Source organism: Chionomys nivalis, chromosome 7 (genome assembly GCF_950005125.1).
Source record: "Chionomys nivalis chromosome 7, mChiNiv1.1, whole genome shotgun sequence".
NCBI classification, from domain to species: domain Eukaryota; kingdom Metazoa; phylum Chordata; class Mammalia; order Rodentia; family Cricetidae; genus Chionomys; species Chionomys nivalis.
Window position 1 is genome coordinate 102,311,150 of NC_080092.1, and position 24,243 is coordinate 102,335,392.

Consider the following 24,243-nt stretch of genomic DNA (forward strand, 5'->3'; position numbering starts at 1 on the left):
AGGAAAGACCCAATTACCGCAATCCCACATAGAATACCATGGCACTCTCCCTCCCCATGGAAGGAAAGACCCAATTACCACAATCCCACATAGAATACTATGGCACCCCCCCCCCAAATAAGACAGATAAAATTTAAAGAAATTATAAAACCCATTATAATGCAGAAAGATGTCATGATCACAATGGAAAACTCAGTATTGTTAACATAGCATGTATTCCACAAATTAACTTTTAGATTCAGAGGCATTTTGTGTTTAAATGAACAGGCTAATCTAAAATTTGTGTGGAAATGCAAAAGTCTGAGAATAACCAAAGCATATTTCTAAAAATACATGGAAAATCTTTTTTTTTTTTTTTTTTTTTTTTTTTTTTTTTTTTTTTTTTGGTTTTTTCGAGACAGGGTTTCTCTGCAGCTTTGGAGCCTGTCCTGGAACTAGCTCTTGTAGACCAGGCTGGCCTCGAACTCACAGAGATCCGCCTGCCTCTGCCTCCCAAGTGCTGGGATTAAAGGCGTGCGCCACCACCGCCCGGCCATAAATGGAAAATCTTGCACTAAATAATTTTAAAGCTTGCCGTAGAAATGCATTAGTTACACTAATAAGCAGTTCAGTGTGGCCCCACGTGCCACAGGCTGGAAGAATGTGAGTCCAGGTCAGTCTAGAGGATGTAGTGTAGTCCTGTCTCAAAAGAACCAAACAAGTATACTAATAAGAAATATCTTTGACATTTGTAATTAAATGACTTTTAGCATATGTACCTCTTTCCTCAGCAGTCAAAGTCAAACAATTCAAAGACAACACAATAACAGTATTTAGACTGTGTATTTTTTACCTTCATATAGCTTTCTTTTTCTTACCCTATTTTATTTTATTTGCTTTTTGGGTTTTTTTTTGAGGCAGTCTTTCACTGTTTATCTTTGTCTGTCCTGGAACTCACTCTGTAGAACAGACTGGCCTCAAACTCACAAAGATTCATCTACCTCTGCCTTCCACATCCTGGGATTAAAGGCATGCACCATCATGCCCAGATACTCTACTTTTAAAAATTTTTTCTACCCCTTTTCTCTCAAGCCTACATATATTTTTAAACATATTGTAAACCATTTAGATGTTTTTATTCTATCTGAATCTGTTTTTACTGTATATCTCTATCTTTTTCTGAGCATGAGTCTTAAATCTACTAAGCAGCATGGTTAACATTAAATCTGCAGGTCCCTGGCACCACCAGGAAGCATGCCACCAGCCACTCATAAAAACCTTTTAAGTGATTGGAAGCAGGACCTCTTAAAAGGGCTGCCATGTGGTTTTTGCCATTAACATTAAGTTAGGAAGCCTCAATTAAAGAAGCTGAGCTTCTGCTTGCTGCCAGCAAACAGAGCCTACCAGAGAAAAGATGGTTACCAAGAAGCTGCACTTGACTCTGTTCTTGTCTGACTAGAATATTTTTTTAAAGAAAGCTTTCTCAAGCTTCATGTGGATATTCTTTCCAAACATTTGGGTGCCATTTGTAGACAGAAGTTTCTGTCCGGCCTAATCCTGTAACCATTCATCCCAAAGAAACACACAGAGGCTTATATTAGTTATAAACTGTTTGGCCTATTAGCTCAGGCTTATTACTAAAGTTCTCACAACTTAAATTAACACATAATTTTTGTTGATGTTTAGCCATGTGGCTTGGTACCTTTACTCAGTGAGGCATTCTCATCTTGCTTCCTCTGCATCTGGCTGGTGACTGACTCTTTGACTTTCCTCTTCCAAGAATTCTCTTAGCCTGGTCACCCCCCCCCCCCCCCATTCTTCCTGCCTGGCTACTGGCCAATCGGCATTTTATTAAACAAATACAAGTGACAAATCTTTACAGTGTACAAAAGCACCATCCCACAACAAATATCCATAAAGTTTTACAACTGAATTAGTTATTTCATGTCATTGAAGAGATACATGAAATCTAAAAGAGTTACTTTAACATTTAAGTTTGTAGGGCTCTGTTCATACGAGTTTGTAGGTACAAACAAAATAATAATACACTGCTTGAACAGATTGTTGACACTGTCAGATTTTATCTCCAGAATTCCCTTGTGTAACTTAAATGTATTAGCTAAAGGTCTTCCCAAATCCTTTATAGCTAGAGTCTCTTCTGTATGAGTTTTTATCATGTCCTCAATGACTACTGTGATATGCACAGGCTTTAACAGAATGGTTTCACACTAAAAGTGTTATTGTCGTATAAAGAGTACTATGAAGTGCAAAACCTTACCACATTAACTACATTTGTAGGGTTTCTATGCAGTTTGATTTTTTCTCATTGTTTCAAAGACAAAAATCATGTACAAAGGCTTTACCACAATGATTACTTTCATAGAGTTTCAATCCAGTGTGTGTTCTTTTATATATGTGGAATCTACTGTTACATGCAAAGGATTTCCCACGTTGATTATATCAGCAATCAGGGTTTCTTGCCTGTATGTGTTCGCTTATGTGTTTTGAGATATTTGTGAAATGCAAAGGCTTTACCACATTGATTACATTCATAGGGTTTCTCTCTGGTATGTGTTCTTTCATGTGTTTGGAGACTACTGTCACGTGCAAAGGCTTTACCACATTGACTACATTCATAGGGTTTCTCTCCAGTATGTGTTCTTTTATGCATTAGAAGAGCACTGCTATATCCATAGGCCTTACCACATTGATTACATTCATAAGGTTTCTCTCCAGTATGTATTCTTTTATGCATTAGAAGGTAACTGTGAGTGGTAAAGGATTTCCCACATTGATTACATCCATAGGGTTTCTCGCCTGTATGTGTTCTTTTATGTGTTTTGAGATAACTTTGAAATGCAAAGGTTTTACCACACTGATTACATCCATAGGGTTTCTCGCCTGTATGTGTTCTTTTATGTGTTTTGAGATAACTTTGAAATGCAAAGGCCTTACCACATTGATTACATTCATAGGGTTTCTCTCCCGTATGTGTTCTTTTATGTGTTTGAAGCCTACTGTGACATGCAAAGGCCTTACCACACTGATTACATTCATAGGGTTTCTCACCAGTATGTTTTCGTCTATGCATTAGAAGATGATTGTGTTGAGCAAAGGCTTTACCACATTGATTACATTCATAGGGTTTCTCTCCAGTATGTATTCTTTTATGTATTCGGAGATAACTGTGAAATGCAAAGGCTTTACCACATTGGTTACATTCAAAGGGTTTCTCTCCAGTATGTGTTCTTCTATGCATTAGAAGACGACTGTGCTGTGCAAAGGCTTTACCACATTGTTTACATTCATAGGGTTTCACACCTGTATGTATTCTTTTATGTGTTGTGAGATAACTGTGAAATGAAAAGGCTTTGCCACATTGATTACATTCATAGGGTTTCTCTCCAGTATGTATTCTTTTATGTGCTTGGAGAATACTGTCACGTAAAAAGGCCTTACCACACTTATTACATTCATAAGGTTTCTCTTCACTATGTATTATTTTATGCATTTGAAGACTACTGTCACGTGAAAAGGCCTTACCACAATGATTACATTTATAGGGTTTTTCCCCAGTATGTGTTATTTTATGCCTTAGAAGATTCCTATTGCATACATAAGTTTTACCACACTGATCACATTCATAGCGTTTCTCTCCAGTATGGATTCTTTCATGCCTTTGAAGCTGATTATTATAAGCATAAGCTTCAACACTTTGAGTATATTCAGAAGGTTTCTCTCCAGTATGGCTTCTTCCATTCCTGTAACAATAATTGGCACATGTAAAAGCTTTACCATATTCATTACATTATTGAATATATTGCATGAATTAATTTTACAATTTTGTCTAATTGTAAATAGGAACCAGATCTTAAGGTTTTATGACTACTACTATTACATTTATATTGTACTCTTTCATTAAGGGATGTTTTGCATCTTTGAAGATACCTATGATGATAAGAGCCTTTATTACATGGTTCACATTTTATAACATCTTTTTTTCTATTTAAGATTTTTCACATATTTGAAAAGAACTGCAAAAATTCAGAGCTTTATCACACATATTGCATTCATAAATTCTCCTATAATGTGAGTCATACTACATTTGCGGAGTGAACAAGAACAAACAAGTATTTAGACATTCCTACTACTCACAGGGCTTTTCTGCAGTGTGAGTTTGTTGCTGAATTTTCAAAGAAGTAAAAGCATTTACTTGTAAACTTGAAACCTACTGAATAAGTTCATTCAAAGTGGGGACTAATATATATCTTCTAATTGATCTGAGAGGGAGAGGGGTATGTTGCTTCTTTTGATATCCCTATGTTTATATGGCTTGTATCCAGAGTGACATAGGATATACCTATTAAAGGAAGAATTACAAATAAAAGGTGTCCATGTTCCATTCATGAAGTTTGAGTTTCTGTTCCTCATAGACATATGGTATAGGGATTAAGGTTCCTGCACAACAACTGCCCTTTGGCTCTTGACTCTAACTACCCCCTCCTCACACCAAACATAGCAAAATCACAACAAGTATATGAGGAACACGAGCTTTATTATAGACTGTTTGCTTATTAGAAGGTTTGGGACATGTACATATCACCTATTTAATGAGCATACCTTTTGTACTATGACTGGCATGAAACTAAATGGATTGGCAGTTCCACAGTACAGCTCACATGGGGCTATAATTGAAATGGTGATATCTATTAAGAAACTGTTTCCTTCTCTTCTTTTTTTAACAATGATTTGCAAACAAAATTCACCTATATGACATGAAGATATGTGGTTTTGTGAGAATTTAATAATCATCAGTGCACTTTAAGTTGTCCTTATTTACACTGTTGCTTTCTTTTAAAATGTCTTACAATTTCTTGAGGCATATTTATATTAGCTTGCATATGAAAATTACCTTCCAGGTCTTCTAGAACTTTGATGTTCTTCAAAATTATGATCTTCCCATTTGCAGCCTAAAATATAGTAACAGAAAATGAGTAATGTATTATTGGAAAATGTGCAAAATTTAAGTTGTTATCTTCAGTGAACCTTAGAACCATGCCCAACTTATTCACATCATCCTTCCTTAGTCTCAATTACAATTACAAAAGATCATCTATAACCAAGAAACAGTCATCCCCTTATTTTAAAATGTTTTTTTTTTGTTTTGTTTTTTTGCTAAACCAAAACTTCCTTTATACAAGTATTAAAATACAATCACATTTCTAAAGTGAAGCCATAGGTACACGGCTGTAGTCGTAAAGCTACACAGAGAATCATCAGTGGGGCAAATGTTTGACGAAGACACTCCTGAATTTCACGTTTTCACCGAGCATCGAAAACCACCAATCTTTTAGTCCTTTTCTTGTACATTATTCTATATCCACATTCTCTGCATCTGATTGGATCTCTGGACTTTATTTCATTTTCGGTGTGACACTCTCCACAAATATATATCATCGGCTGCTGCTTTGGAGGTTGGACGTCTTTCTGGGTATCCATTATTAGTGCCTTGGCAGCTCAAACAAGCTCTGTGCACGCAAAACCTTTCCCGGGTCCTCGTTAAAGTGTTTTTTTTTTTTTTTTTTGGTTTTTCGAGACAGGGTTTCTCTGTGTCTTTGGAGCCTGTCCTGGAACTAGCTCTGTAGACCAGGCTGGTCTTGAACTCACAGAGATCCGCCTGCCTCTGCCTCCCGAGTGCTGGGATTAAAGGCGTGCGCCACCATCGCCCGGCTCATCCCCTTATTTTAAAATGTGAAGTAAAATTCATAGTCTTACCTATAGCAGTGAGGTTCCTGTAGGTCTCCAGCATCACATCTCTGTAGAGACTCTTCTGGGAAGGATCCAGCAAAGACCACTCTTCCCAAGTGAAGTCAACAAGCACATCATCATAGGTCACTGCATTCTAAAATATACATGTGTACAAAAGAAAGTGATAACCTTGCAAATGTATACTTCTTTGAAAATATAGTCATATAATTCTGGTGCTTCTCAACATATTTCATGACACAGAAGTTTAAACGTAATCACCAAGTTATTCTAGAAGGAAATTGAACAGGAGGGTCAACTGTCATTTCTGCACCTTTATATGGGATATTGCCTTGTTAGAGAAATGCCTATTAACAGACTCAGAGAGACAAGTAAACAGATCAATAGTACTGACTACACATCAGAGAAATTGTATGAACAACTACCAACTACAAAAACATGATGGGCAAGCTGGTGTGCTGGCTCATGTCTGTAATCCTAGCACTCAGAAGGCAAAGGCAGGTATGTTTGCCTCTGAGTTGAGTACCGGCCCCATTTATGCAATCCGTTCCAACACAGATGGAAATACATCATTAAAAACCTGTCTCTCATGCAAAAATCAAACAAACAGAAAAGATATTAAGAACTCAGGGGTTTCTTACTGAAGTTTCTACAAAGAGTATGTATTCATTCCAGTTCTGCATTCATATTCAAGAAACATGAAGTACCTGTCTAAACTGTACTATAAATAAGATCTTTCTAAAAGGAACTGCATATTTAAACAGGTACAAATGGACAGATGAAAACAAGCAATGTAAATGTTGATCATAAATAATCAACATAGGGCAAGAGAGATGGCTCAGTAGAAAGGAATATTTGCTGATCTTTCATATAGGTTAGATCAATTGCTAGTACTTACAGGGGGGAAATCATAATTATCTATTGTCTCAAGTTCAGAGGTTCTGAGACCATCTTTTTACTATTGTGAGGACCAGGCACTCATGGGGTGTATGTCCAGGGAAACAGACAAAGACTCATATTAACTAAAAAAAATTCAAAGCAAATACAACAGGTAGGAAGAATGTCACAGATTTGCAATCCAATGACTCAGAATGCTCAGGCAGTATTAGTGTCATGAGCTTTTATTTATTGCAAGCTCGAGCTTAAACTCTCCATCCGTTCTGAAACAGAGGTTGGTTCAGGGAGAGCCCCAAGTTCAGCTGGGGCAGGGCTGTCAATGATTAAAGTATGGGAGATGGGGTAGGGGAACTCCTCATTGGGGAGGTGAGAGGCAACAGGAGTTTTGTCAAACAGGGATTGGTGCTGGCACTGCTGCAGGGAAATTGAAAGCTATATGCAAGTTATGTAAGCTATTTTTAACTTTCTGGAATATCTGGTACTTGTTTGTCTCAATTCTGACTGGTGGCTGAACTCGGGATCAACGTGAGGGTGAGGCCTAGTACCAGTATTCCTAGCCTGTAGCCTTTCATGGCTGCACTAATGTTAAGTTAGTCCTCCTCAGTACAACTTCAATGATTCCACCAAATTTGGCTTCTAATTTGTGATGGGACCTGCCATACTTCAAACAGAGTTGCTTAAGATTTTTATAGGAAATTGCTTCCTGGGACTAGGAATCACTTTTCCTAATCCTTCCATTAACTGCCAAGAAATGAGATGCTCAACTACTTGCCACATCCATCAGAAGATCAGGGAGGCTACCCTCAGATCTACCACATTATCTATTAGCCCAGATCCGATTTTCCCAGTTGCCTCTAGCACTGGAATAGAAACCAGAGTAAGCTTCCCCTCGATCCTCTCCATACCTCCTGTGGATCCCTAGGAAGATCTCCCTTTGGCCTCTCATTTCCCTAGCCTCTAACACCAGCAAGCTTTCTCCCATGAGCATATAATAGTCAACAAACACTCTGATACTCCAGAGAGCACACAGAAATCCAGGAACAAACCTTCCATCCAACAATGAAGCCAGAAATTAGCACCTAGACCTACAATCATCCCAACCCCAGATGCTTACACACCAGCACAGGAATATAATCCATAACATCTATGGAAATATATCACCAACAGAGCTCAGCTATCCTATCATAGCAGGTACTGAATATTCCAATATAGCTGAAATACAACAAAAAGGTCCTTAAAAACAATTATATGATTACAAATTATAGCCTCAATGTCCTTTATTTATGGATAGAATCCACTTATGAGTGAGTACATATCATATTCATCTTTTTGGGTCTGGGTTATCTCACTCAGTAAAGTGTTTTCTATTTCCATCCATTATAATTCGTGATCCTAGAAAAGCTAAATAAGAAGGTGAACCCAAAGAAAAACATATAGTTATCCACCTGGATATTGGAAGTAGACAAGATTGCCAGGTAAAAGTTGGGAGCACAGGGGTGGGGGTGGGGTGGAGGTAAGGGGAGATGGGGAGAAGGGAGAAGGGGAGGATTGGGGAGAGCTTGGGGGAATGGGATGGTTGAGATGGAGGAAGGGTGGATATGGGAGCAGGGAAGTAGATATCTTAATTAAGGGAGCCATTTTAGGATTGGCAAGAGACTTGACTCTAGAGGGGTTCCCAGGTGTCCAAGGAGATGTCCCCAGCTTGTTCCTTGGGCAGCAGAGGAGAGGTTGCCTGAACTGGCCTTATCCCATAGCCACATTGATGAATATCTTGCATATCACCATAGAACCTTTATCTGGTGATGGATGGAGATAGAGACAGAAACCGACAGTGGAGCACTGGACTGAGCTCCCGAGGTCCAAATGAAGAGCAGAAGGAGGGAGAACATGAGCAAGGAAGTCAGGACCGCGAGGGGTGCGTCCACCCACGGAGATGGTGGACTGAAGGAGCATGTGATCAAACCGAACTCTCTGAATGTGGCTGACAACTGAGAAGCCAAGGACAATGGCACTGGGTTTTTATTCTACTGCATGGACTGGCTTTGTGGGAGCCTTGTCTGTTTGGATGCTCACCTTCCTAGACCTGGATAGAGGGGGGAGGACCTTGGACTTCCCACAGGGCAGGGAACCCTGACTTTTCTTAGGACTGGAGAGGGAGGAGGAGGGGGATTAGGAGGAGTGGGAGGAAAAATGGGAGGAGGTGGAAATTTTTAATAAATAGATAAAAAGAAAGGAAAAAAAACAATTATATGAAGATAACAGAGGTCTTCAAATAGAAAATGAACAAATCACTTAAATTCAGGAAAACACAAATGTTGGAGGAAATCAAAAAATCACCAAAAAAATCAAGGAAAACATAAATAGCTGTAGTACACACTCCCAAAATAAAGCAAAGAAAATAAAAGCCAGGCCGGGCGGTGGTAGCACACACCTTTAATCCCAGCACTCGGGAGGCAGAGGCAGGTGAATCTTTGTGAGTTCAAGACCAGCCTGGTCTATAAGAGCTAGTTCCAGGACAGGCCCCAAAGCTACAGAGAAACCCTGTCTCAAAAAACCAAAAAATAAAAAGGAAAGAAAAACCAAATAGTTAAAACAAGTGAAACTGTTCAAGACCTGAAAATGGAAATAGAAGCAATAAAGAAAACACAAACTGCAGGAATTGTGGAAATGAAATCAGTCTGGAATGAGTTACTGGTCTGTCTTCCCAGCAATGGGAAGCAAGGTCAGGATTAATGTTCAAAGTAATTCTCAATTACATATTGTAAAGCAAGCCTGAGAAATAGGAGACATTGGTCTAAACCAATAGTTCTCAACCCTTCTAATGCTGCAATCTTTTAATACAGTTCGAATTCCTGTGGTGACAACCAAACATAAAATTATTTCCATTGCTACTTTATAACCACAATTTTGCTTTTTATTATGAATTGTAATATAAATATCTGTGTTTATGATGGTCTTAGGTGACCCCTGTGTTAGGGTCTTTGACCCCAGGAATTATGACCCACAGGTTAAAAAACACTGTTCTAAAGATAGATAGATAGACAGGTAGATAGACAGATGTATACATAGATCGATCGATCGATAGATAGATAATAAAGCACTTAAGAAAAAATGGTATGAAAATTCTTAATGACTGGAAAATGTTAGAAAACAGAAACACATAGAAATTAGAGAGGCAATGCATTTAAAGAAAATATAATTTAAAAAGTGATACCAATAATTGACTTCTTAAAGAGATAAAAATAATTGGAAGAACACTTAGTTATACTGACTTTGAAACAGAATAGGCCCTTCCCTGGTAGAGAATGCCATTAATAAGACATTGTATGACTTTGTCCTGTGTAAAATGGTAGATGCTTAGGGCTGTAAACTCATACAGAGTTACAGGCAATGGCTGGTGTCTCAAACCTCTCAGCTGAGTTAACTGTGTCCACTAGGACTACACATATATGCATAGGAGAGTTCTCTAACTGAAAACTGAATACTCAGTATTCAAGCTACCCTCCATAAACTGCACACTCACCAATTCTGTCTGTCTTTGTTCATATAGAAGGGATAACACATACTGGGAAATTACACAGAAAGTACTTACCCTGCCCCATCAGTCCTTCTTTATGCTGGAGATCCCCCAGCTTACTGCCTTAAGCTTCAGTCTGTGATCTAGCTATTGTCTATTCTATTTCCTCCTGCAGTGTGCCCAGTACACTGTTTTTCCACTTCTGGTCTGAATGGAGAAGCCATGCTTCACACACAAATCCTTTCCCTGTACTGAAATGGACAGTCCACTACAGTAATCAAATGGGTAATCTTAGAAATTTGTAGTGCTACAGACCTGTAATCTAGATATTTAGGATGGCTAGTCAAAAGGATAGAAAGGGCAATGCCCTGTGGGTCTACAGACAGGGTTCAAGTTCACCTCAATCAACGTCAGAGACTTTGACTCAAACCATTTTTCAAAAAGGCTGGTGATGCAGCTGTTCTATAATACACCTTTATGGCAATGCTGGTTGTGACCCTGTAATGTCCCATTGAAGAGCATATTAGAGGACTGTTCTTTGATGGGGGCCTTTTGGCTGTTTGCAAATCAGGGTTGTCTCTTTTGTTATGGGAATGTAGCTTTACAAATCCCGATGGACAAACATTCATATACTAGCGTCCTAATCTCTAAAAGGCCTTGGTTACCTTAATGCTTATCTTTGGTGTATTTGGGAGGCAGCCCTACCCTTAGCTAAATTCTACTTTATGTGAATTAATGTCCTACAAATTGTCAAATCCTTATACTATCAAGTCTATTACCATCAACACTACTCTTGTATGTCACAGTTTACCAGTGGAGTGCTACTCTACACAGCAGATACTGTTTATAAATTGCACAAAATTAACTCCAGATGGATCCTAAAACTAAATGTTAAATGTTGAAAGTTCAGACACCTCCTCTTCACAATGACCCCCAGGGAATCGCAAGGACAATGCAGGACCATGCAGAATCATAAAAGTCACAGGGGATTCTGCCTCTTGCCACTGGTTCCAACCCAGCCCTGGGGAGAACACACAACACCAGATCTAGTAGCTTAGCAGGCCACCCCTCCCTGTCTGGGGACAGTGGCCCCTTGCTCACCAAGGTATGTATGCTGAGTATGCCTACTGTCTACCTGCAATGGAGCACAAGTAGCAACACACAGGCCAACTTCTGACTTCCTCAGTAGTGTAGCTGAGAAGGCAACATGGGGCTCAGAAGGCCCTTCCCATCTGAGCTTCCAGGTCCAGTGGAGGCCCTGATTGGCTAGTGAGATCTGAATGATAGGAGCAGTTCCCTTGGAGACAGGGTGAGCTGAAGGGACCCAGCAGAGTGGTTCCCAGCCTTGGCCTCCATTCCACCCTGAGCACAGACTATCCCAGACTGGCTGGAGATTTACAGCAACTTCACCAACACATCTCTTGATTACCTAAACCAATGGTTTCAGTTATAAAAAAAAATCTATACAAATTCAGAAGGAGGATAATCAATGTTGCCCAAGAAGGACACAGGGTAACTCCAAAATAAAATCAGGGAGAAACCGCTGAGCTAGTAAGCCAGAGCAAGAGACCACTGAGGGTCCAGATGTAAGTCTAGGACCTCCCAAGAACTAGGCCTGAGCCACGACCTCTGCCAGTCTCAGCGTGAATGTGGGACCTCTGAGGGAGTAGGCAGGAATGAGCGATCTTGCAGGGCCAGGCATGAGACTGGGACCTCAGAGGGAGTAGGACTGAGGCAGGACCTCTATGGGCCCAGGCATTGGTCTAGGACATCAAAGGGAATATGCAGGAACCTGGAAACTCTGCAGGTCTGAGCATGAATCTAGGACCTCTGATACAGTAAGCCTGAGCCAGGTCATCTGCGGTTCTGGGTGCACCCAAGCCTGGGAACTTGGAGGCAGTAAATTGGAGCCAGAAACCTTTGCAGGACACACTCCAAGTCAGGGACTTCTGCAGGAGGGGATCCAGACCAGGATTTACAGAAACAGGTCAGAGCCAGTAACCTAAGCCAAAGTAGGCCAGAGAGAGTAAACTCCAAGGGAGCAGAGCAAAGACATTACTAAGAAAGAGAATTACAAATCAAACTCACTCATGAACATGCAATAATAATAAAATACTGGCAAATCGAATCCAAGAACATATGAGAACCATCATCCACCATAATCAAGTTGGCTTCATCCCACAAATGCAGGGATGGTTCAACATATGAAAATCTGTCAACGTAATCCACCATATAAACAAATTGAAAAATAAAAACTACATGATCATCTCATTAAATGCCGAAAAAGCTTTCAACAAAATACAACATCCCTTCATGATAAAGGTCTTGGAGAGAGCAGGGATTCAAGGAACATACCTAAACATAATAAAGGCAATATATAGCAAACCAACAGTCAACATCAAACTAAATGGAGAGAAACTCCCAGCGATTCCATAGAAACCAGGAACAAGGCAAGGTTGTCCACTGTCTCCATATCTATTCAATAGAGTTCTTGAGGTCCTAGCTAGAGCAATAAGACACAAAAGGAGATCAGGGGGATTCAGATCGGAAAAGAAGAAGTCAAACTCTCACTGTTTGCTGATGATAGTTTACATAAGTGATCCAAAAATTCTATGAAGGAACTTCTACAACTCATAAACACTTTGAGCAATATAGCAGCATACAAGATTAACTAAAAAAAAACATCAGTAGCAATCCTGTACACAGATCATAAAAGAGCTGGGAAAGAAATCAGAAATACAACACCCTTCACAATAGCCACAAATAGCATAAAATATCTCAGAGTAACTCAAACCAAACAAGTGAAAGACTTGTATGACAAAAATTTTAAATCTCTGAAGAAAGAAACTGAAGAAAACACCAGAAAGTGGAAAGATCTCCCATGCTCTTGGGTAAGCAGAATTAACATAGTAAAAATGGCAATCTTTCCAAAAGCAATCTACAGATTCAATGCAATGCCTAGCAAAATTCTTCACAGACCTCGAAAGAACGGTACTCAATTTCATATGTAAAAGCAAAATACTCAGGATAGCCAAAACAATCCTGTGCAAGCCGGGCGGTGGTGGCGCACGCCTTTAATCCCAGCACTTGGGAGGCAGAGACAGGCGGATCTCTGTGAGTTCGAGACCAGCCTGGTCTACAAGAGCTAGTTCCAGGACAGGCTCCAAAACCACAGAGAAACCCTGTCTCGAAAAAGCAAAGAAAAAACAAAAACAAAAACAATCCTGTGCAATAAAAGAACTTCTGGAGGCATCACAATCCCTGACTTCCAACTCTACTACAGAGCTACAGTACTGAAAACAGCATGGCATAGGCATATGAACAGACAGGAGGACCAATGCAACTGAATAGAAGATCCAGATATTAATCCACACTCCTTCTAACACCTTATTTTTGATAAAGAAGTAAAAAACATAAAATGGAAAAAAGAAAGCATATTTAACAAATGGTGCTGGTATAACTGGATATCAACACGTAGAAGAATGAAAATAAACCCATATCTACCACCATGTACAAAATTCAAGTCCAAATGAATCAAACACCTCAACATAAAGTCAACCACACTGAACCTCATAGAATAAAAAGTGGGAAGTACACTTGAATGCACAGGAGACCACTTCCTAAATATAACCCCAGCAGCACAGACAGTGAATGAATCAATAAATGGGACTTCCTGAAACCGAAAAGTTTCTGTAAAGCAAAGGTCATGTTCAACAAAGCAACAGCCTACAAAATGGGAAAAGATCTTCACCAACCCCACATCAGACAGAGGTCTGATCTCCAAAATATAGCAAGAGCTCAAGAAATTGGTCATCAAAAGAACAAATAGTCCGATAAAAAAAAAATGGAGTACAGACCAAAACAGAGAACTCTCAACAGAGGAATCTCAAATGGCTGAAAGACACTTAAGGAAATGCTCAACATCTTTAGTCATCAGACAAATGCAAATCAAAATAACTCTGAGATTCCATCTTACACCTGTAAGAATGGCCAAGATCAAAAACACTTATGACAACTTATGCTGGAGAGGATGTAGGGTAAAGGGAACACTTCTGCATTGCTAGTGGGAATGCAAGCTGGTACAGCCCCTTTGGATATCAGTGTTTCAGATTTAGGAAACAACCTTCCTCAAGACCCAGTAATACCACTTTTGGGTATATATCCAAAGGATGCACAATTGTGCCACAAGGACATGTGCTCAACTATGTTCACAGTAGCATTGTTTGTCATAGCCAGAACCTGGAAACAACCTAAATGCCCTTCTACCGAAGAATGGATAAGGAAAATGTGGTACATTTACGCATTGGAGTACTACACAGCAGAAAAAAAATAATGACATCTTGAGTTTTGCAGGAAAATAGATGGAGCTAGAAAACACTCTTTTGAGTGAGGTAATCCAGACACATAAAGACAATTATCACATGTACTCACTCATTGGTGGATTTTAAACATGAAGCAAAGAAAAGCACCCTACAAACCACAATCCCAGAGAATTTAGACAACAATGAAGATACTAAGAGAGATTTACGTAGATCAAATACATGGGAAGTAAAAAAAGACAAGATCTCCTGAGTAAATTGGGAACATGAAGACCTTGGGGGAATGTTGAAGTGGGGAAGGGAGAGAAAGGGAGGGGAGCAGAGAAAAATGTAGAGCTCAATAAAAATCAATCAGTCAGTCAATAAATAAATAAAGTCCACAGTGACCATGGGACTGATAACCACAATCCCATGTGTGGAATGAATCAAGTTCTTAACTTCTGAAGCAACCCCTTCCCAAAGGCCCTGGCCCCAGACCATTACCAAGTGTGATCTTGACCAGTGTTACCCAGTTATGTTGAGGGATAATGTTGTCCACTGTAAAGATATGTCAATTGTATTAGTTTAATAAAATACTGATTGGCCAGTAGTCAGACAGGAAGTACCGATGGAGTGACCAGATTAAGAGAATTCTGGGAAGAGAAAAGGCAGAGATTCAGTCACCAGTCAGATGCAAAGGAAACAAGATGAGAATGTCTTAGTGAAAATAGATACCAAGCCACACGGCTAAACATAGACAAGAATTTTGGGTTAATGTAAATTGAAAGAGCTAGTTAATAATAAGCCTGAGCTAAGAGGCCAAACAGTTTATAATTAATCTAAAGCTCTGTGTGTGTCTATGGGACTGAATGGCTGTAGGAACATACAGGATAGAAATTTCCATCTACAAATAGCACTTATGTTTGGCAAGAATTTCCAAATAAAGCCTGAGAAAGCTTTAAAAAAAGAATTCTAAATATACAAGAACAAAGTCAAGCCCATCTTCTTGGTAATTGCCTTTTCTCCAGTACGCTCTGCTCCTTTAAGAGAGGCTTCTTGACTCAGCACTAGTGACAAAAACCTCCACAGCTCTTTTAAGAGGCTCTGCCACCAAACACTTAAACAGTGTTTATGAGCAGCTAGCATCAGGCTTCTTGGTGGTGGCATGAACCTAAAAACTCCACAGAGTTGTGACATTCAATGTGGTTCCCACTTGTACTTGTGCCATGAAGCTAGACTCTTAGGAAGCTAAGAAATGTAGAAGAGCCAGTTGCCAAAGCCACAGCTTTAATTCTAGCCATTTCACTTAGCAGATGAAGACTCATATGTTCAGAAAAAGATAGAAATATATAGTAAAGATAGATTCAGAGGAAAAAGAATCCTCTAAATGATTTACAGTGTGTTTAAAAATGTATGTTGGCTTGGGAGAGGAAAAAAAAGATAAAGTACTTAAACAGAAATAGAGTAGTTGGGTGGGGTGACACAGGCCATTAATCCCAGCACTTGTAAGGCTGAGACAGATAATCTCTGAATTCAAGGTCATCCTGGTTTACAGAGTGTGTAACCAGCATAGCCAAAGGTACACAGAGAAATCCTGTCTCAAAAACCAACCATTTAAAAATAAAAGAAGCCGGGCGGTGGTGGCGCACGCCTTTAATCCCAGCACTCGGGGAGGCAGAGGCAGGCGGATCTCTGTGAGTTCGAGGCCAGCCTGGTCTACAAGAGCTAGTTCCAGGACAGGCTCCAAAACCACAGAGAAACCCTGTCTCAAAAAACCAAAATAAATAAATAAATAAAAATAAAAGAAATGGAGTAAGAGAAAAAAAAGCTATATCAACATAGAAAATACACAGAGAATCTGGATCCTATATGTTATTGTGTTGTCTTTGAATTAACTGCTGAGAAAGGAGCAACAGCTGCTAAAACACATTTGATTATAAATGCTGCTGAGCAAAGAGATCAAGACCAGGATGGAGAGACCCACTGAAACAGCTTACCTGAGCTAATGGGAGCCCATGAACTGCATAGGACCAAAATAGGCCCACTTAATGTGAGTGACAGTTGTATGACTGGGGCAGCCTACAGGGACATTGGCAGTGAGACCAGGCTTTATCTCTACTGCTTGTACTGACCAAAGAGTTTATAATTAATATAAACCTCACTTTGTTTCTTTGGAACTGAATGGCTGTGGGACTGGATGGCACAGAAACTTCTGTCTATACAGCTACCTATAATTCTATCTGTGTACAGAAATTAATAAAGATAGATTTCACAACTTCAACAAAATTAACTCAAAGTGACACTTAAACTCTTCATGTTTTAAACCACCAGCTACTGATATGTCTTCCAGAGAGGCCCCATGCTCTGGAGCCCTCCCTGCAAATGGAGGCGATCACAGCTGTGGCATCTACCTTATTCACCTGCCCAACACCATGCAAACCTGAGATACCTCTACAGATCAGAAACTCATTTTGTCCCATGGAACTGAGCTTCACTGAATCACACCATGGTGGCTGGCAGCAGCAGAAAGTTGAAAACATTCTAATCATGTATTGCTGTAGGATGATGCCCATCACCTCCTTTCTACCAGTTTCTAAACTATCTGACATATGTGTTAAACAAACCTGAAAGTGGAATGAAACATTCAGAACTTCTACAACCCAGATCTTCAGTTTTCCAATCTGTCTTCCCATGGCACAACAAAAGCAATGCCTCTGTGTGGACACTGGACGGTGATATTACCAGATAATAGTCTCCGAGGTCAGGATGGCAGAACCTCCCCCTGCCCAGAGAATCCACACTCAAGGAAGCTCAGAGGTCCAGAGCCACTGCTCATGTCACCACAGGGATCAATAGAACCCCAGGCTGGCTTATGGGGTATCTGAGTCCAAGCAGTCCTGACTCTGATAGCTCAGTCAACCTACTCTTCCTGGTCTAGGGACAGTGGCCCCCACACTCACCATGGACTGGCTTGTGGACTTCAGCCCCCGCCCCCAGCAGAACAAGAGGAGAATCATGAAAAGAAATTGTAAACTACCTCCCACTAGTGCTCCTGAAGGCCAAGCCTTCCCAAATTTCCTCATTACTTAAGACCACCCAGTGAGCTTCAGGACAATAGCAGCAATGCCACTAGGTGAGTAGAGATCAAATGACTCAGACCACACAGTCCTTCCCAACCTTGTCCTTCCACATATGATCAAATAAGGCCCTAATCTGGGAAGTCTGCAGTTTAGTAAAATCCCCCAACCTCCCAGAACACTTCCTGTCCCTCTTCCAAGGCACAGCACCATCCAGTATAGCCAATCGTTTGCTTCATAGTTGGGAGGTCCTGCAGCCAAAGGCAGGTCACATCCAAATGGTAACTGTTGTTAAACAAAAAGAGGCCATGGATTAGAACATAATGAAAAGTCTATGGGAGGGCTTGGAGGTAAAAACAGAGATAGGAGAAATAATGTAATTATAATTGTAAAATATTATGTTAAAAAGTTGAAACAGGCTTTATGGCTATATGCTCCAGAGACTAGGAATTTCGAGTAGAGCACAGCAAGTACCACTCACGCATTTCTCTCAGGGAATACAACTGAAACCTGGAAAACACAGTCATGCAATGCAGGGACACCCCATTTTATCCAGTTCTTCTATTTAGGTTGAACTGGTATAACTACAATAATTTGGATTCTAGTTCAGTTTTTTTTTTTTCCAGATTCTTTATTGCCTGCTCTGTGGACCCAAGATACGGCTAGATAGAACCTTTTTTGACCATCTAAAATTGATTCCCTCACTACTCATTGCTAAAGTCAAGTACTGTCAGAGCAGGAAAGCCTTTACCCTCCTCCTTGCCCATCCTTTTCTGTGCTGTGACTACACATGCTTACAGTTAGTCAGTGAACTCAATTCTTCTATGGGTCTCACTTCATTTGTAAATTCAAAATAAAATCTACAGGATCATTCACTGATCTATTTTTCCTTCCAGTCAAGGCCCAGCCTGGAAGGAGCTAGAAGACTGTCTTTTCATCAGTGGGCAGCAGAGGCAGGAGTAGGTATTCAAAGCAATTTTCAGTTACATAGTGTGAGGCATCGGAGCTATGGGAGACACTGATCTAAACCAGTGGTTCTCAGCCTTCCTAATGCTGTCTCATTAATGTACAGTTCTACTACTTCATAGCTATAATTTTGCTGTTATGAATTGTAATATATATATATCTGTATTTTCTGATAGTCTTTTTTTAAATAATTTATTTATTTGTAATTTATATACATTGGTGTTTTTGTCTGCATGTATGTCTGTGTGAGGTGTTGGATCCCCTGGAACTGGAGTTTCAGACAGTTGTAAGCTGCCATGTGGGTGCTGGGAATTGAACTCGGGTCCTCTGGAAGAACAGTCGGTGCTCTTAACCACTGAGCCTTTCTGATAGTCTTAGGCCAGTCCTGTGATAGGGTCATTTGATCCCTCAAAGTGAGCCAGACCCCCCAGATTGAGAACCATTGCTCTAAACTAATATGAATAAATAGTACTTAAGAAAAAAACAATGGAATGATATTCTTAAACTGGGAAACATTGAAAACAGAAACAAAGGTTACAGCAGTAATGCATCAAAAAATGAAATAAAAAAATACAAAACACTGACCTTTTAAAATGATAAAAATAATTGGAAGAGTAGTTAGCTACACTGACATTGAAACAGAGTGGGCACTTCCCTGATAGGGAGAATGCCATTAAGAAGAGAATGCATGACTTTGTCCCATGTAAAATATTAGCTACTGAGTGCTGTAAGCTGGCACATGGAGTTACAGGCAATGGGCCCTATGTCTCAAACCTCTCAGCTGATTTAAATGTGTCAACCTGGATTGCTCATACTGCATGAGAGAGTTTGTTGATTGAAAACTGAATACTTAGTAGTTCAAGCTATCCTTCCTAAACTGAACACCCACCAATTCTGTCTGTCTTCATTCACATGGAAGGAGTTAATTCATAATGGGAAATACACAGATAGTCCCTCACCCTACACCATCAGGTCTGTCTTTGTAATGGAGACCCCTGCAGCTCACTGCCTTTAAACTTAACCTGTGACGTAGTTATTGTCTAGTCTATTTGCCCCTGCATTGTGCACAGTACACTGTTCCTCCTCTTCTATTCTAAATGGACGAGTCATGCTCCATCTACATAAATCCTTCTCTTGTTACTGCTTTGGATGGTCCACTATATGACTCAAACTGGTAATTTTAGAACTCTATGGTGCTATAGACCTGCAATCCAGGAACGTAGGGTGGTTTAGTCAGGAGGATAGCAAGCGCAGGGTCCTGTGGAACTACAGACGCGGTTCAAGTTCACCTTAATCAAATTGACTCAAAATTGCTTTTAAAAAAAGTATTGAAAGTGAAGAACTTCAAGAAGATACAGTATTTTTCGACTCTGGCAAATCTGGTGATGTCTCTCCACACTGCAGGCACCAGCTTTTCACAGTGATGTTAACAACAAGGATCTTACTGAGCACAATTCTGCTCCCAATGCTCTGCGCAGACACGACCGGGTGACTGAAGTTATTCAGAGGCTGCCAGCCCGGCCCAGGGAGTTGCAAGGCCACATAGGACCACGCTGGGCCAGGCAGGAATACAGCGAACTCTGTCTGCCCACTGGCTCCCACCAAGCCAGGGGAGGACCCATCACAGGCTGCGGAACCTCAGCCAGCCTCTCTACCTAGTTTGAGGACAGCGGCCCCTCCCTCACCAAGGGTAGCTACTCCACCACACGTGGGGACAGCGGACCCTGGCTCACCAAGGCCCACCGGTCCTCCCCGCGTGAGTTCAGCAGCCCCTCATTCACCATGGCCAGCCACTCTTGCCGGCATGGGGACAGCACCCCCTAGCTCACCAAGGCCCACCGCGCTTCCCCGTATGGGGTCAGCAGCCCATCAATCACCATGGCCAGCCACTCCTCCCCACATGGGGACAACCGATCCTCACTCACCGTGGTCCACCGCATTTCCCCGTTTGTGGAGCGCAACCCCTCGCTCACCATGCTGCGGCTGCCAGAACGATCCGTCCTCTCCCCACAAAGCAGCTCAAGGTTCAGCGTAGAGGAAACTTCCGACTTCCTCAGAAATGCTGAACCAGAAGTCTGCCTCCCGGAGGAACCCACCAATCTGACTGGCCGGTTCTCTGGAGGCTCTGATTGGCTAGTAATGAGTGAGTGATAGGAACGCAACCCAATGATTCTCAGCCTTGGCTTCAATCTTAAGGACAGACCTATCCCAGGTTGGATGGAAATTTGTGCCAAATTCAACAACCAGTCTCTTGTTAATGTAAACCAGTGGGCTCAGTTTTTATTTATTTATTTATTTATTTATTTATTTATTTATTTATTTATGATTTCTGCCTCCTCCCCGTCACCGCCTCCCATTTCCCTCCCCCTCCTCCAATCAAGTCCCCCTCCCTCGTCAGCCCTAAGAGCAGTCAGGGTTCCCTGCCCTGTGGGAAGTCCAAGGACCACCCACCTCCAGGTCTAGTAAGGTGAGCATCCAAACTGCAATGGGCTCAGTTTTAAAAGGAAGTATGCAAATTCAGGAGGAGGTTACTCAGATAATGTTGCACAAGGGGAACACAGGTAACTCAAGAACGTTAAACAGAGTTCACAGTGACCTTGGAACCACAGACCTTTGTGTGGAAAGTGTTGGATTCTCAGGAGTTGAAGCAATCCCATCCCAAAGGCCCTGGCCCCAGATCGTTGCCAGCTCTGCCAAGCATATTCCCGGTATTAGAGAGGGAACTCCGATTTTGCTCTATACATCAGGGCCTTAGAGAAAGCACCCAAAGCTTAGGCAGGTTGCCAAACTTGGAGAAGACTAGTTTCAAGTCTTCTCTTGAAGCTCTTCACTGGTGAGGGAGGAGCCGCTGTCCTCAAACTAGGTAGAGAAGCTGGCTGAGGTTCAGCAGCCTGTGACGGGTCCTCCCCTGGCTTGGTGGGAGCCAGTGGGCAGACAGAGTTCGCTGTATTCCTGCCTGGTCCAGCGTGGTCCTATGTGGCCTTGCAACTCCCTGGTCTAGGCTGACAACCTCTGAATAACTTCGGTTACCAGGTTGTATCTGGACAGAGCTTGACTTTAGCAATGAATAGTGAGGAACAGACTAGTTTAAGGTCTCCACCCCTTGCAAAGGTCTTGAACTCCTGGCTGACCCATTAAAGGGTGAGGCTACAACTTGACTGGTCTGCTTAGATATGCATTTTTTGTTTTGTTTTGTTTTGTTTTTTGAGACAGGGTTTCCCTGTGCAACAGTCCTAGCTGTCCTGGAATTAGTTCTTGTAGACCAGGCTGGCACCAGGGATCTGCCTGCCTCTGCCTCCCAAGTGCTGGGATTAAAGGCATGCGCCACCACCGCCCTGCCTAGACAGGTGTATTTGCTGCCTTTCAGCTACAATTACCTTCTTGTTGAAGTTGGGAAATTGCTGATTTGAATTCAGTCATTTTCAGGTTTCTTAGAAAAAAACACAAAAGAAAACAAAAAACTTATTTGTATTATTTCACATTTTAACTTGATTTTTTTAGGACAGGACCTGTCTTTTTATTTGTGCTTCAGCCAAACTATTTTAATACATGGCCCAGGACTTCTTTCTGAACACTTCTGCTGCAACTACAATTTAAAGAAGAAAAATTGAAATTAAAATAACTGACATGGGATTAACAAAGATGAAAAAAAGGAAAAAAGTTGCATTTTCTTTCTTTCTTTCTTCTTTCTTCTTTCTTTCTTTCTTTCTTTCTTTCTTTCTTTCTTTCTTTCTTCTTTTTTTGGTTTTTCAAGTCAGGGTTCCTCTGAAACTTTGGATCCTGTCCTGAAACTAGCTCTTATAGACCAGGCTGGCCTTGAACTCACAGAGATCTGCCTGCCTCTGCCTCCCAAGTGCTGGGATTTAAGTTGTGTACCAGCACTGCCTGGCTCTTTCTTTTTTCCTTTCTTACTTTGTTTTTTTATTTTTTGAGGCACAGTTTCTCTGTGTAATAGCCCTAGTTGTCCTGGAACTCACTTTATAAACCAGGCTGTTTTCTTGGTGAAGAACATTCTGTTTTTTTTCTTATTTTCTATCTGTAAATCGACATTTCTTCTCTTTGATTTATGTTTTTTTTTTTTTTTTTTTTTTTTTTTTTTTTGGTTTGTGTGATATTTTGGCTCCAAAATCTTTCTGTCTATTACCTGGAAATTTAGTAAAGCACAATTTAAAAAAAAATTGGGCTGATTCCTTAAATGAAATATTGGATCTGTTGGATGGTTATTACTGATGATTCATTCAGGTCTACAGTAAAAAGAAAACAAGGGCTGAAATAAATGAAAATGAAAAGGTAGTTACAGGTGGCAACCAATTACTAGGATAAGCAGGGATTTTCAAGGAGCTTATTATTATTATAGAGAAGGCCCTTGTCATGAAATGGAAGTCTAGCAAGATGCTCCAGGAGTAAGACTCCATCCACTTAAACCTTCAATTTATGTAAGGAGTAAGCAAATAATTCCCAGTCCTAGGAAGCAACTTCATACAAAACCTGCTATGCCTGTGGTGCAAGTGTGTTAGTGTCTATCAATTAAGAAGTTAAACTTTTCAGGACCACTCATCATGTGCTGGTCCTGGAAACAAGAAAAAAATCAAAATTTAAGGTACTGGGTTCTGAGTTTGTGGTTACAACTCAGCATTGTTACTGGCATCCATGATTGGCAGAGTCAGAAACCCAGTGAAGAGATTGTGAGAGTTCATGCCATGAAGCTGTGAGGATAAAATCTGTTGTTGTTGTTTTTATTTTTTGGGGGGCCTCCACCCGGCTCTCAAAAAAATGACATACACTGAGCCAAACTCGGAGACTTGTGGTCTCTCCTGGGTCTTCAGAACTTCTGAACTTTTAACATTTAGGTTTAGGATTCGTCTGTAGTTAATTTTGTGGGGCTTGTAAAAGGTTTCTCCTGTGTAGAGTAGCACTCTGCTGCTAAACTGTGATGTAGAAGAGTATAATTGATAATAGAATTAATGGTATAAGGATTTACCAGTTCTTAGGAGACATTAAGTCACACAAAGTGTTAGGTTGGGAGCTTAGGCCCCAGTCCTTCCCATCTATCCCAGCCACCAGGCCTGGTCTTGACTTCAAATCCCAGCATGCCAGGTCCTGACCCCTCCCTGGGGGTGGGGTCGGGACCCCTCCCCCAGGGTACTTAAGTCATCCCCCCCAAAAGAGGAACACGTGGTCTCCCTTTCTTCCTGGGTGTGGGGGGGTCGCAGTCCTGCTGCTTCCTGTTTCCCCTTGGGGCCACCCGAGAGTGCAGATCTCCCATTAAACCTGGATATTTCTTAATTTGGATTGTTTTGATTTGGCTTGATTGGGAATTTTTGCGTAGTCAGAGAGCTCGCTTAGGAAATATTCCTAACATTTGGAGGTTCCCACCAAGCTAGGGCAGGTCCTTTCCGAGTGGCAGGCCTCGTGTTGAAAGGCCCCTAGTCTTCAGTTCGAACCCTCTATGCCATGCTTAAAACTGGCTTCTGGGCTACAGCAGCTGCGTCTTGGTGAGTCCCTTTTCTTGTCTATGCTATAGGGTTTGGGGGGACCCATTCGTACTTATTTTTGTCGTTTTCAGATTTCTATTTGAAGTCGTGAGCTCACGCTGGGAATTCGAGTCAGGTTGTGGTCCGGGACGCCGGGCATTCAATCTCCGCGACCCCTTTTTGACCTAAGAGCCACTTTGGAGGACGCGTTGAAATGGACTTAGGCCACGTGGTTGGGCATAGACTCTAAATTGGCACTTACAGTTCAA

The 24,243-nt window shown here is 41.1% G+C and overlaps 2 protein-coding genes across 3 annotated transcripts; both read right to left on the minus strand.

Annotated features, from left to right (window-relative positions):
* Positions 1–254: 254 nt before the first annotated feature.
* Positions 255–20,571, minus strand: LOC130878447 (zinc finger protein 431-like). Of its 2 annotated transcripts, none has more exons than XM_057776416.1 (4): positions 20,474–20,571; positions 5,755–5,881; positions 4,892–4,949; positions 255–3,740 (listed from the first exon to the last, which is right to left on the minus strand). In XM_057776416.1, exons 1-4 carry the CDS (start codon positions 20,474–20,476, stop codon positions 2,447–2,449), a joined length of 1,482 nt encoding a protein of 493 aa, XP_057632399.1. In that variant the 5' UTR covers positions 20,477–20,571; the 3' UTR covers positions 255–2,446. The 2 variants fall into 2 exon arrangements, with proteins under 2 accessions (XP_057632399.1, XP_057632398.1); XM_057776415.1 differs by having other exon boundaries at positions 20,426–20,543.
* Positions 5,159–5,532, minus strand: LOC130878448 (DNA-directed RNA polymerases I, II, and III subunit RPABC4). The gene has a single exon (XM_057776417.1). It carries the CDS (start codon positions 5,476–5,478, stop codon positions 5,302–5,304), a length of 177 nt encoding a protein of 58 aa, XP_057632400.1. The 5' UTR covers positions 5,479–5,532; the 3' UTR covers positions 5,159–5,301.
* Positions 20,572–24,243: the final 3,672 nt, after the last annotated feature.

Coding starts and splice junctions, on each gene's coding strand:
- LOC130878447 (XM_057776415.1), bottom strand. CDS start 20,476: ATGGTGAGCGAGGGGTTGCGCTCCACAAACGGGGAAATGCGGTGGACC. Junction 5,882..20,425: donor GGGAAATGCGGTGGACCACG/GTGAGTGAGGAT, acceptor TGTATATTTTAG/AATGCAGTGACCTATGATGA. Junction 4,950..5,754: donor CAGGAACCTCACTGCTATAG/GTAAGACTATGA, acceptor ACTATATTTTAG/GCTGCAAATGGGAAGATCAT.
- LOC130878448 (XM_057776417.1), bottom strand. CDS start 5,478: ATGGATACCCAGAAAGACGTCCAACCTCCAAAGCAGCAGCCGATGATA.